The 13,354-nt window shown below is 46.9% G+C and overlaps 1 protein-coding gene across 4 annotated transcripts in view; it reads left to right on the forward strand.

The window, feature by feature from the left end:
• The window catches only part of LOC138521230 (neural retina-specific leucine zipper protein-like), a 44,082-nt gene extending 35,714 nt beyond the window's left edge, over positions 1-8,368 (forward strand). For all 4 annotated transcript variants that reach the window (XM_069633918.1, XM_069633920.1, XM_069633921.1 and 1 more), the window contains exon 3: positions 6,322-8,368. In XM_069633918.1, the coding sequence (XP_069490019.1) occupies positions 6,322-6,711 (390 nt within the window). In that variant the 3' untranslated portion in view covers positions 6,712-8,368. The remainder of the gene's footprint in view (positions 1-6,321) is intronic.
• The last annotated feature ends 4,986 nt before the right edge of the window (positions 8,369-13,354 follow it).

Genomic DNA, 13,354 nt, shown 5'->3' on the forward strand with positions numbered 1-13,354 from the left:
GTTACAGAGCTTTTAACCTACCCCTATACTCCCATTATAAGTCAATGGGGTTAAAATAAACCAATTTCTAATACTTTTGGCGTTGCCAATACTTGCATAGGCAAGACTTCTGACTGTTGGGGATAATTTTTAGCATTAGTCTACATTGAACCCTAACTCTAAGAACCCTTCACACTGGACCCCAGAGACCCTATCTGCATTTTTTCCTGCATCCTAAGCTCTGTGGAACTGTATACTGAACAATAGGGCACAAGGCCCCTGGCAACTTAGAGCTGGACAATTCTAGCTAGGGATCATCTCTGTGGACCTTTTTGTGTATATTCCTTGTCTATCCATTCCCTTGCAGGAGTATTTGATTTGTATTATGCTTTACATCCCAGTGAATATATATATGTATTTAGTTTGATAGTGTTGTGTGATAGGTCTGCCTACTTGTTTTCACTTTTCTATAGTGTGTGTTGGCCATAATTAAATAACTGTATTTGTATACATCCTGTCTAAGTGCAATTTGTGACTCCCATTGTGTGACCTCATTGTGGACCCTTTACAAGCTCTCCACCTGTGAAGAACTTAGCCTAGACCGCCTGTCACTGCTACCTAAACTGGTTTGGCTACAGCTTCCCAGAGTTGTCCCTGCCACAATATAGGTTGGCCTTCTATACATCTGTCCACCAGGCCAGAGTACAGAAAATCAGTCCTAACAACCTGGGGTAGGCAGCCTACCTGGGTGTGCGCCAGAGCCAATCCTACCTTAAAGCCAGGGTAAGGGAGTTGGTGGGGAGCAGGAGTGCCTGGCACTGTTCAAGGGCCTGTTGCACCATCCATGTCTACCAGCCTCTTTCCTGGCGAGAGTCTCTCTTTTTCATTTGCAGAACCACATCACCCAGAGTCCCCTAAGCCGAAACGGAACAGACTGCGAACAACCAAAGTAACGCTGGTTGCGAGCCTTAACCTCCAGATGTCCAGCAGGTCAATTACAATGTCATACGCCTCACAAGGTCAATGAAGGAAGGCCTGTGTAGGTAACCATAGTGAGTTTGAGGAGGCAAGCCGGACCCAACATCCACAAATGAAAAGGGGATGAGGCTAAGGGGGGACTTACAATATATGTTAAATGTTAAATGTTAAAGGTATTTGTACCGCGCACCGTCACCAACGGAGTTGGTCCCCAGGCGCTCTGGCGGATCTGCAAATGAGAAGGTGGGATGGGTTAGTAGGTGAAGCGGGAGTAGGATAGTGAGAGGAGTGGTGTTCTGTTGGCAGCTTCAAATCGGTATACAACGGGTGCTGAGCTTCGGAGCGAGTATTGGATAGATGTCAGTCCACGTGTGCTGTTGGTGTTGCTTATGTGTTGTTGCGGTGTTGTGAAGTGCGTGCGGGTTGTTGTGCGAGAGATGGTTGTGTGAGATTTTTGAGTGAGATTAGTCTGCAGAAATGCTGAGTTTTTTGTTAGTCGGTTTGTATGAAGGTTAACAGAAGTTCAGAAATCTGTCCGAGTGTGGCACTCGCCAATCCTCCCAATTTCATCGTGTTGGGCAAAAGGGCTATGCCTGGCAGGGTTTGGTTTATGTGGGGCGCTCCCTGTGCTGTTCTAACATGCTTTGTAAGTGTTATATATACTGCTGTAACCCGGCCCTAGGGGAAAGCGCAGGGGTAGACTGTACACAAAGGTCAGGTGATTGTAAAGACCAAGGTGGAGGTGGAAAGGATCAAGAACCACCCAAGTATAAAAGACCCACATGCACAAACCAAGTTAAAAGTTGTTTGGGTGAGGTCAGGAGGAGATTTGGTAAACCTCTGTTTGTGGCATTTGGTGCCAGGCACAGAGGCAACAAAACCTCTATTGTTATCTTGAGCAGAGGTGTGAGGGAAACCATTGTTGTGGCTTATGAACTGCAACAAGATCTCCTAAGGTGGTGCGCGCAGTGTTGTTCGACAAGATGGTAGCAGCCTCTTGGAGTACGGAGTATCAGTTAAAGGGGCGTCCGTCCAAGACTGCCCACTCTAAACCTGCATGCAGAACACCACTTAGGGGTTGTGGAGGAGACCAGTATGGGGATCTGGAGAGCATGGAGCAGTGAGGTGCGGTACTTAGGGTTCGAGTGGGACCCCGAACGAAAAAGAAAAATAAGGAAGCAGCTTGGAGGGAGGGTGGCATAATGGAGCTTGAAAGTCCTAAAACGTGGAGTAATGGGGAGCAGAATTTTCTGGGTGGCAGAAGTAATAGCTGGAACGTAAAGAGTGGCAAAAATACATACAACCGTGTTGCAGTGGTTGAAATCTGAGGGCCACAACCTGATCATGTCCCTTAACGGTCATTAAAAATAACATCATGTAGTCGTGCTATGCAAAATTTTGGGTCTGTAGTTTGGGCAAAAGTGGCACTTGGTGTAATAAAGCTTAAGGCACATTGGGCCTCATTCTAACATTGCTGGTATTGTGGCGGTAGAGCTGCCAGGATACGGGCAAATGTTACTGTTTCCAGCACTTGGTCCGTCGGCACTGCCGCCAGATTTCGAGAGCCGGAGTGACAGTGGTAATCCCCATTCATGGAGTACCATAGGACTGCACAAGGGGATTTGCTATCAATACCGCCAATACCAGGGCCAGTAATGACGGCTTTTATTCCTGGTTGGGCGCTTGCCTTTAGCTGGAGGTAACTCAGGTCCCCCACTGGCAAACCCATAGTTGGCCGGTCCGGTAAAGTGCTGGTATCTATGAATACCGGCACGTTTTCACCAGAACAGTCAAATTAGAATGAGGCCCATTGTCTGGGACTCCATCTCATAGTATGCTCCATAGTCAGCTGCTTGTCTGACGAGTTGAACGTTCTGAGGCTTCACGCCGGTTCACCTTTAAAGATACACCCTCCGCTCAGCTTAACCTCAAGGTACCAGTAACCTATATGAAAATGCTTGCACCCTTGCGGCCTGTGCCCCCTACCTGCTCTCTCAAATAGTTCTTCCTGTTGCGCCACGGGGTGCCAAGGCATCTAAAAGGAAAGGGGCAATGGCGTTTGCTTGCAGCGACATGGAGAAACGGTGTTTCATTCAGATAAGATGTTTAGTAATTTTAGGTGTGAGGAAGTGTGCCAACTCAATTGCTTGGTGGTGTATTGTTGGGGTTTTAACGTGTAAGCGTTGCACCCAAGTGCATCCACAGTTGGAGACTTGGAGGTAGCGGGAAAGATGGGCCTACAGCAACTGTTGGCTCAACCTTGGTTTCTTACCTGATTCATGGATTTATGTGCGTGTGAAACGGGGCTTTGCGTGCCATTCTGCCCGCAAATCCCTGTTTGACAAATGGGGATTTGCGGGCAGAATGGCACGCAAAGCCCCGTTTCACACGCAAATAATTCCACGAATCAGGGCCTTAGTGTTTTGGGGTGAAGCTTTTGTAGGAATCATGATCTGCTCTAACACACGGCCAGTGCTTTAACTGGCACCCAAAATCGAGGGGGGTGGGCTCTCTAGGGGCGTGTCCTCAAAGGGGGCACGGCCTAACGGGCGGTCAGTGGCTTAGATAAGTGTCTCCAAGCCCCGCCAGACATCCCTTTGCAGCTATCATCACTGACAAATGCCTGCTGCATCTCTCAGCTAATGGGATGCCTGACAGGAGCCGGTACCACGCCTTTTCATCCTTATTGTGGTGCTAACCACAGTCAGGCATACTTTTAATTAAGAGATGCAGCAATCACCCTCGGGTGATCGCTGCATTTCCTAATGGTGGCGCTGACCCTAACCAGGCACCCCTTTAACTAAGAGATGAAACTGTGCATTTCTTAAAGAGAAGCCTGGCAAGGGCTGACTCCACCATTAAGGCAATCGAGGCCTTTTTTTGTAAAGTTTGAAGCTTTCCCGCACGATGCTTTATTAAAAAAAAGGCCTTGGATTCTAGCAGCCTCGGCCTCTGCGGCTAGCAGGGGACCTTTTGTAGCCGCAGCAGCGCACTGTCTCAGAAAGGTTTCTAGGAGACTGTCGGGCTGCCTTTGTCGCCAGCCATTTTTCTCACACTTGCATATTTGAACTGTTCCCAACAACGATTTACCAGTCTAAAAGTGAAAACAAATGACCACTAGATGGCAGTGTAAGTAAGGACATAAAAAGACGTGTTGGCAGTTTGATAAATAAAACGAAAAAGTATGCCACAGAGCCAGAAATAAAAAAATAAAAAAGACAAACAAGGAAATTCATCACAAAAGGGTAATCGAATACATTATCCCAAATCCAATAAGCAGCCTGTTAAAGCTTGAAACTGCCTTGGCGTATGCTGTGAAATAAAGTTGAGATATGTATAACTAGAGAGTTGGTAACCGCCGAAATGATTAACCATTCTGAAATTGTAGAATGTTCTGTTGTATACAGGGAACTGTAGAGGTGTCACAAATAAGCACCTTCCTCCCAGCATGTGAAAATTGAAAACTTAACTCACAATTTGAGGAGATAACAGTATATATTCGAATGAAGCAGAGGAACTGTTATGAACCCCTTAATTCAAGGGACATGTGTTTATTTACATGTATTATGAGTGAACAATTTAGATAAACAAGAAAAGATCATTGTTTTTGGTATAATCAAGGAGTGGAGACAATATCTGAAACAGTTGTACCCATATCAAAAGTCAACATGGGTTATGAAATAAGAAATGAAAACCAATTAAAGATGTAACAAACAAATACAATTTTCATGTAACCTATTCGTGAAAGACTGATGGTTTTTAATATTCAAACCAGGAGAAAAGAACATAAAGCAGTTGTATTGATTCTGCAATCTTTTAACAAAGTGTGGTTGGATTATAATTCATCCAAAATGGACATACACAAATAGTAATGCAGTTATAGCGAAACAGTTTTTCAGACAAAATTCAATGCATTTTGTTGTCTATGTACCAAATGTTGATTATACAAAAAACCTTTTGAATAGGCAAAGAAGTGGAAGCAAGGTTACTTGTACATTGTTCTAGGGGAGAACAGGGCCTAACTTTTATGGTAAACCGGCAAACCTATGTTGTTTATGATAACATTTTGCACCCTAACTTTTATGGTAAACCGGCAAACTTATGTTGTTTATGATAACAATTTGCACCCTAACTTTTATGGTAAACCGGCAAACCTATGTTGTTTATGATAACATTTTGCACCCTAACTTTTATGGTAAACCGGCAAACTTATGTTGTTTATGATAACATTTTGCACCCTAACTCATTTTGCACCCTAACTTTTATGGTAAACCGGCAAACTTATGTTGTTTATAACATTTTGCACATTAGATAGGTGATAACCAATCCTTGAAATAAAGTGGAGCCAAGAGTTTCCTGTGTGCGCAGGTGAATGGGGGGAGAGGGAGAGGGCGTATGGGAGGAAGATGGTGATGCAAGTATTCTATCCCTTGGAGGTTATGACTTGCGGAGTCGCAGGATAGAAAATGAAATCCTCAGTGGCGAGGGGTACAGGCGCCACTCACCCTGACAGTCGAATAACAACGGAAAGCCTGGCTAGCTAGAAATATCATAGGTGCCAGACCAAGAATGCAGTTCCTGGGGAGCTTTATTACCTGCAATAGTTAGGCGTGCAGAGGAAGGCCCTTGCACGTGCATCCACGGTAGTTTCCACAGCACCAATTCCATTATTGACTGTTTGATCTGGGTCCCGCCAATAATGATTAGGCCCGACCCGACCAATAACTTTGTAAACTTGGCACCATCAACAAACCACTTAGACCAAGGCCATAATTGCCAACATTATCCATTCCATTCGGGTCTTCGTTAGTCCAGTCCTGGTTTTAATTTTGCATTCCTGGACTTGTAGTCCTGGATTTATAACAGGCCATTCTAGGACTACAAGTCCCAGAATGCCAAAAGACCGAACTGGAGTAGCATCTCCCAAATGGATAATGTGGGTATGTATATGGTCCTGGACATTTACAGAGGAGGTGGGCGCTGAGATGACAATACCAGGGGGCTGCAGGAACTCTGCCAGGAACATCTGAACTCCCAACATTACCTAGTTCTGTTAAAAGAGGGTAGCAGCGTGATATTGTACCCCATAGGGGTGTAGTCTGTAAGGGCGAGTGCTAGATTCCAGTGACCTGCTGGACAGCGTGCAGATACCACTTTTCAAATGCCATGCCATGTTAAAGGTTTTTGTGCCACGCACTGTTGCCACCTGCGTAGTCTCTTGGCGCTCTGACTGAGGTGTTTTGTGTATGTTTTGTGATCCTCGCTGTCACTGGGGCTGACGCACTAGAATACCCGCCCCTTCCCCTGATTTTAAACATGACTTGGCTTCCTGTGGTAATAATCCCGTATTTCCTTTCCTTTCAGCTCTCCCACCTGGACGACCGCTTCTCGGACGACCAGCTGGTCAGCATGTCGGTGCGCGAGCTGAACCGCCAGCTGCGGGGCTTCAGCAAGGAGGAGGTGCTGCGGCTGAAGCAGAAGCGGCGCACGCTCAAGAACCGCGGCTACGCGCAGTCCTGCCGCTTCAAGCGCGTGCAGCAGAAGCACGTGCTCGAGTCCGAGAAGTCGCACCTCTCGCGCCAGCTGGAGCAGCTGCAGCACGAGCTCAGCCGCGTCATGCGCGAGCGCGACGCCTACAAGGCCCGCTACGAGAAGCTGGCGGCCAGCGGTTTCGCAGAGAGCCGGGCCGCTGCAGCCGCGGCGGCGGAGCACAACGCCTCGGAACCCACCCCGCCACCCGAGTTCTTTCTGTGACCCCCCTAGGAGGTGGAGGGTGGGAATAACAGACTGTGGGCGCAAGGGGTGCTTGTATGCCGCAGGGGTAGGGAATACAGGGTGTGTGAGTGTGGGGACAACCAAAGGCGCAACAGAGGCGCGGCCACGACACTCCTGCCAAACCCAGCCGGCCTACCACAATCAAATGACACCGTGGGGGTGGGAGTAGGCGAGGTACCAGTGGCGCTGCCGCTGCCTTCAATAGATGTGAGTTATGTCACTGCCAGGCAAATCTAGTAACAGCTCAGACGTCTCCCAGGCACTGTTTTCTACATATGCAACGCTCTACTTTTTACATGACACTGGCGAGTTGACTCCCAGGAGCGAGTTCCATGGAGCTCCTAAGAACTGCTTCCTATAAGGAGGTGACAGTGTGTTGAGGTGGAGCCCAGTGGTGTTTTCTATCCAGATGCCAGGTCCTGCTTGGTTACAAAAGAAATGGGGTGCATGCTTGGTAAGGGGGGAGCGGGGTTGGGGTTACAGATTACAGGACTTTTCCTAGTGAAGGGAGGTACTACAACTGCAGAGTTGAGTCCCAGGAGTGCATTCTATGCCAATCATAGACCCTGTTTTCTATACACATTGGGGCAGGTGCAGTTCTAGTGAGTCCCTGGGGTGCCTTCGATGCAGTTCCCATGCAACATTTCCTACACAAAGCCCTCCCTGGCAGCTCTGTTGTGCATCACGTGAGGCTGTCTGGATTCACCCCCACTCACCACCCTCTTTCACAGTCTATTCCATCAGCTCCATGCATGCAGGCCATGCGCGGAGACACAAAACCACCACCCGCATGACTCCAGCAGCAAGCCACCCTGAAACAACTCCAGTTCCTTTTCACTGGCACCGTCATGCTGCTGTCAGGAGGGCCATGGTATGCATTCCAAAATGTCCAAGCCACTGTCACGGGGAGACGGGGGGGGGGGGGGGGGGGGGGGGGGGATACAGCTTGAGGTGCTGTCTCTTCTAGGAACAAGGGCGTCTCCTGAGCTTCCACAGTCGCTTTTTCAGGTGGTAAGGTTTCTAGTCAACTCTGAAGCGCAGTTACACATTACAGTGGGTTTTTGCCACATTAGACGAAATAACCGGATCTTAGTTTCTACATGTTTAAAGAAAAATATCCTTCACTTATATTCTCCCTGAGTTTACAACCGGAAATACACTTCTTTGCGCCGTGCAGAGCCTGCGGCCCTCCTTTGATGTCTCCTGTAAAATCGGCTTCTTTCCAGCAGGTGCATTGCATGTAAATCTCACAGGCTCGGCCTGGGATTCCCCTTACAATTCATAAAGCCTACTGTGTGCACCTACGCTCCATTCCATGTCTTCGAATCATAATCATTTGTTTTTCCACCCCTACCGCCCAACCGGGCTGTGCCTCCACGGGCCGGACTGCAAGCCTTTGACATTCTTATTAATTTCCTATCAGGCATGCCCAGGACCACCTTAGATTCCACAAACTTCTAAAAGCACAGCCAAATGCGTTTCAAAGGCTTCTGAGGTGCAGGCTCTTCCAGGGCTAGCCGGAAGAGATCCAAGCAGCGGGAACAGCACTGCAACAGCTGTCAACTCTGTATTACACCAAGAAGATTGGGCGCAGATTTGGTGTTTTTTAATAAAAAAGTAAAGGTTGGGGTCCTTTTTTTTCTAGTCATCTCTCCCTTATTTGGTTAAAAAAAGATATGCTAGTGTGGAGATGTGCACTGACGCTGTGGCATATATAAACCAGAGAGATTACATCCACTGGCATATGCATAGCAAGTTTGCCACAGCTACTTGCAGCCCACCTTCAGCCCCTTACCACGAGTTCCAACTCAGAAGGAAGACTCAAGCAGTAGGTGCAGGGCTGTGCATTGGCCATGAGAACTTGCCGCTTTCATTATGTCGGTTGCCTCAGAAGGAAGCTCACAGCCGTGCCATAGTCTGGGTGGTAGTATTACAGGTGTGGGTGCGATGATGGACAGAGGAATTGCAGGAGTTGGCTCCGACTATCTTGATTGCTGATGGTGAGAGGATGTGTCTGATGGCATAAGGAGGACACCGAAAATAAAGGCAACTCTGAGTACTGAATAGTTGCGCAGTCGTGGAGAAAATGACTGTGGTTGCAGCGGTTCTTGTTCCTTTGGACTTGAAAGTGGCTGTGGGCCAACACGAACACAGGCCCTGTGGTGGACCACGGGCTAGGATGCTGCTCATTTGTTGGAAGAGTGGGGGCATGACAAGACACTCACTTCATGTAGACCGGCCGTGAGTCACCAACTGATGTAGTATGACAGCAGGATCAAATCTTTATATGTTTTACAATAGCCAATGCTATCATGTGTTATAGGATGGTTGTGTGATAACAAAGAGGATTACTGCCTGGTCCAAAAAAATAAGATAAGATTGTGTTGACTTTTTCCCATTAACTAGCGAGTGAAGTTCGAAGCTAGATTTTCCTCTAACGCGGCATATACTGTTGACACATTCATGCCAGAAAAGTAACATGCGTGTGGACTGTTTCAAACCTTCAACAAATGTAAAATTTGGGAGCCCGCATCAAAAGATTAACCAGGTTTCTTATTTAAGACCAACAAGCCCAGATGCTGCGGGCTAATTCAATATGACTCGCTTTTGTTGGTTGGTTCAATTAAACAAGTGCAGACTTTTTACTATATTAATTTAATAAGATTAGTTTTCGGTCTTGTTGAGTCCAACTGGGCCGGATCTTGCTGACTGGTCCCAGCCAACAAGGACTGGGCAATCCAGGCGTGGACCCCTTGCTCACTGTGCTTAGAGAGGCACAGCTGCACCACACTGATGAGTCCCAACTAGGCCGAAACATGTGTCTGGGGATTTTGATGGTGCTCTGGTTCAGAGGAGAATTGCGTAGCCTTTCGGTGCTGGACTGCCCAAGTGGGTGGGACCAGACTGATAAGCAAATTGATATTTCTCCACTGTGAAAGGTACAGTGAGCTAAAACCTGGTTGTAGGCACTCCTGAGTGGCCACCTTCCCAGAGAACAGGTTATTTGGCTTTGTTTGTTCTCAGTAGAGGGGTTCCCAGACTTGTATTTGCACTTTCCTGTCTAACTCATGCTAAATAGCCCACATGTTGTTAGTTGGTTCAGCTCAATATGGGCCGATTTTGTTGGTTAGTTCTGGTGATTCATGATAACAATACCAGATTGCGTTGTTTAGTTCTGACCAACAAGACCAGGTTTTCATATTTAGTTCAGTCAAACAAAGCCAGATTATGTTGGTTTCGGCACAAAAGACCAAATCATGTTGGTTGGTTCAGGCAAGCAAGGCAAGATTGTGTAGTAATTCACGCTATTGTCCAATTGGGCAATCACGCCTCAATGATGTTTGTCAGTTCAAGTGACTATAACCAGATTCTGTAGTTCAGTTCAGACAGACAAGACCAGACTGTGATAATTATTTAAAGCAAACACGACCTGATTGTGGCAGTTAGTTCAGGCAAGCCAGGGTAATTCATGGATTATTTGCGCCGAAAAAAACGGGATTTGTGTGCCATTCTGCCCGCAAATCCCTGTTTAACAAATGGGGATTTGCGGGCAGAATGGCGCACAAATACCGTTTTTTTTCGTCGCAAATAATCCATGAATTACCCCCAAAATTTTGTTAGTTCAAGCAAGATCATATATTTCAGACAATCAAGTGCTTATTTGTTGTTTAGTCCCTGCCAAGAAGGCCTGATTGTATCGGTTAGTTCATACAAAGAGTCGCAGCGTTTGCTGTTCAAGCCGGCAGACAAGACATCACTCTGTTTCCTTAGTTTAATCAAAAAAATACTCGACTTTATATTCAGTGTAACAAAGACCCAATTTGATAAATGGTAACATTTAATGAGGCCAGACTCTTGATAGTAAGAAAACAAACATGGACCAATTGGTTGACTGGCCATTGTCAACGAAGACCAATTTTATTGAACAGAAAAACCAAAAAGGGATCATTTTATTTATTTATTTATTTTATAACATTATAAAGAGCACTAGCATCCCGGGGGCATTTTGTTCACTACATCAAACCAACGTGGACCTATTTTATTGATTAGTTCCCTCTTCCAGGAATCGCTTTTAGTTCCAGCCAAAAAGAACCGATTTTAGTTCTAGTCAACAAAAAGCGCTTTCATTGGGCGACTGAAGCAAAAAGAAAAACACAAAAAAACGGATTAGTGTGATGGTCCAGGTCAACAAGTCTAGAGTCGGTAATTTGGTTGTTTTTACTTAACACAAGACTTTTGTAATCTGGTTGTTGGCCAACATGAGTTCCAATTGCTATTTTATTTGATGAAAGGGAAGCTCAAGAAAACGTTCCCCACTCTGCCCTTCCCACGGAGAACCAGTAACCTCCAGCATCACTGAGGCACCCGGACACATCCTGCCTTTTCCCCATCAGGGCCTCTCTGTGTGCAAAATGGAAGAAACTGCTTATGGCAAACAAATACCGGCATTTAATTAAGAAATCAAACCAGCAAATATCCAAATCTTTCTGAAATTGCAATTGTAAGGCAGCAGGTGCATTTTGTAGTCAAGTGACCACTTCGTGCCCATGTGCATCCCTTGGTTACTTCACAATATCTGGCCTGTGTCCTTTCAAGAGTCGTGTGCCAGGCGGCACAGAGGTTTCTGTGCCTCTGGCCTGCCATTTTGCTGTGGTCATGTAGCGCTGTCTTCTTCTATCAAGTGCATGTTGTGGTCGACTGATTGTCTCTGGGCACCACTCACCAGTGTGCATTTGGTGGTCTTATGCCTTACCTTGACAGTGTATTCATTGACCACGTGACTACCATTTTTTGGTGCATTCTGTGGCCAAGTGACTGCTTCTGGTCTGCTTTGTTTCTGTGGTTACTTAAAGAACTCTTGCCTGTGTACATTCTGGGGTCGTGTAATTGACTATGGCCCATGTGTACAATATGGACTCATGTAACTGGCTTTGGGCTCTCTGCATGTTGCAGTGTCTGCTTACAACCCCTGTGCCCATGCTATGGCCATGCCATTGTTTTTGCCCTTGTGTTCATTCTGGGCCGACTGGCAGCGTCTGCTCTCTGTGCATTCAGATACTGCCTCAAACTCTCTGGCCTGTGTGCATTCCGGGTCATGCGACTGGCTCTCACATTCTATGGCTCATATGACTGTCTCTGGCATGTGCACATTCTGTAGTCATTTGGCTGCCTCTGCTTTGACCTCTGTGCATTCTGTGGTCATATAACTGTCCCTACCACGTTTACATTGTGTGGTCACGCACCTTCTGCTTGCATTGCATTGGTCGCCTGACTGCCTCTTGCCTGTGCGCATTCAGTTCATATGACTGTATTGCATGTGACATGTGAATACTTACGGCCTGCGCATATTCTGGAGTCCTAGAATTGCATCTCACCTGTGCATTCTGTATCATGTCACTACATCAGAGCTCTTCATATTCTGGTCATGTGACTCTTCCTCAGAGGAAATAAGTCATAACAATCGCCTATTATTTATTTGTTTGGCAAGTAGTGAGGGCCACCCACTGTACAGGTGCAGTGAGCTCCTAAATTCAGGCAGTGAGCTCCTCTGCTGTCTAAGCAAGTGTATTACTCCAGCTGTGAGATCCTGTACCATGGCAGCAAGGGTGGTGCCCCAGATGTAAGCTCCTTTACTCCAGCAATTCGCCTTTGAACCCCGGAGGTGAACTCGTGCAACCTGCTGTTGTGCTCCTGCACTTTGGTATCGAGCTCCTGCACCCGATAGTGACCTTCTTTGCTCCTGTTGGGGAGCTCTTGTATCCCAGGACTGAAATACTGCACTCCTATAATGAGCTTCTATATCTCTGCGGTAAACTCTGGTATCTTGCAAGTGAGCTAATGGAGCTCAGCATTGAGCTTGTGTACCCCGGCAGCAGGCACCATTAGCAGTGAGCTGCTGTGCTCTGGCAGGGATCCACAATCGCTGGGAGTGAATGCCTGTGCCCCGGCAGTGAGCTTCTGCACCCCTGCAGCAAGCTCATTTAACCCATTGGTAAGTCCATGTTCTATGGGTGTGAGCTACTGTATCCCTTAGTGTCTTCCTGTACCTGGTCAGCAAGCCCTTCCAGTGTGGGGACAAGGAGTGGGGGCACTGTAAATGTCTCCTCCACTTGGCCTCCACTTGGCCAGTGATTTCATCACTTGCATGTGACCCCTTTATATATCTGGACTGTGAGCACTTCTTGTGCATGGGTTGTGATGCTTCCTCTGTCTTGGTTGTGATCAACTCCTATATCTGGGCACTGAGTGCCTATGTCACTAATTTAGCCCATGATGCGAGACAACAAGCCCTTCCAGTGATGGTGAAATGTGGCCTTTTTGCACCTAAGCATTGAGCCTGCACTTGCACAAGGAGGCCTTACACAATGTACCCAGTAAGCATGCATGCCCTTTCAGCCAACCATTAAGCCCTTGCTGTATAGAAAACAATGTCCCCAGCAGTCCTCTGTTGCTTCCTATACAGGCTTGCACTATAGAAGGCCACCAACATACATACCAGGGCGGTAATCTTTCATCATTTATTGCAGAGTTATACAAAGTTGCTCACCTTTGGAAGAAGCCTAGCAAGGAGTTGGGAAGCACAGGATTGGAGCGATACTAAATCATCCAGGCGGGCAACATC

Source organism: Ambystoma mexicanum, chromosome 13, assembly GCF_040938575.1.
Source record: "Ambystoma mexicanum isolate Mex_15411 chromosome 13, UKY_AmexF1_1, whole genome shotgun sequence".
NCBI lineage: Eukaryota > Metazoa > Chordata > Amphibia > Caudata > Ambystomatidae > Ambystoma > Ambystoma mexicanum.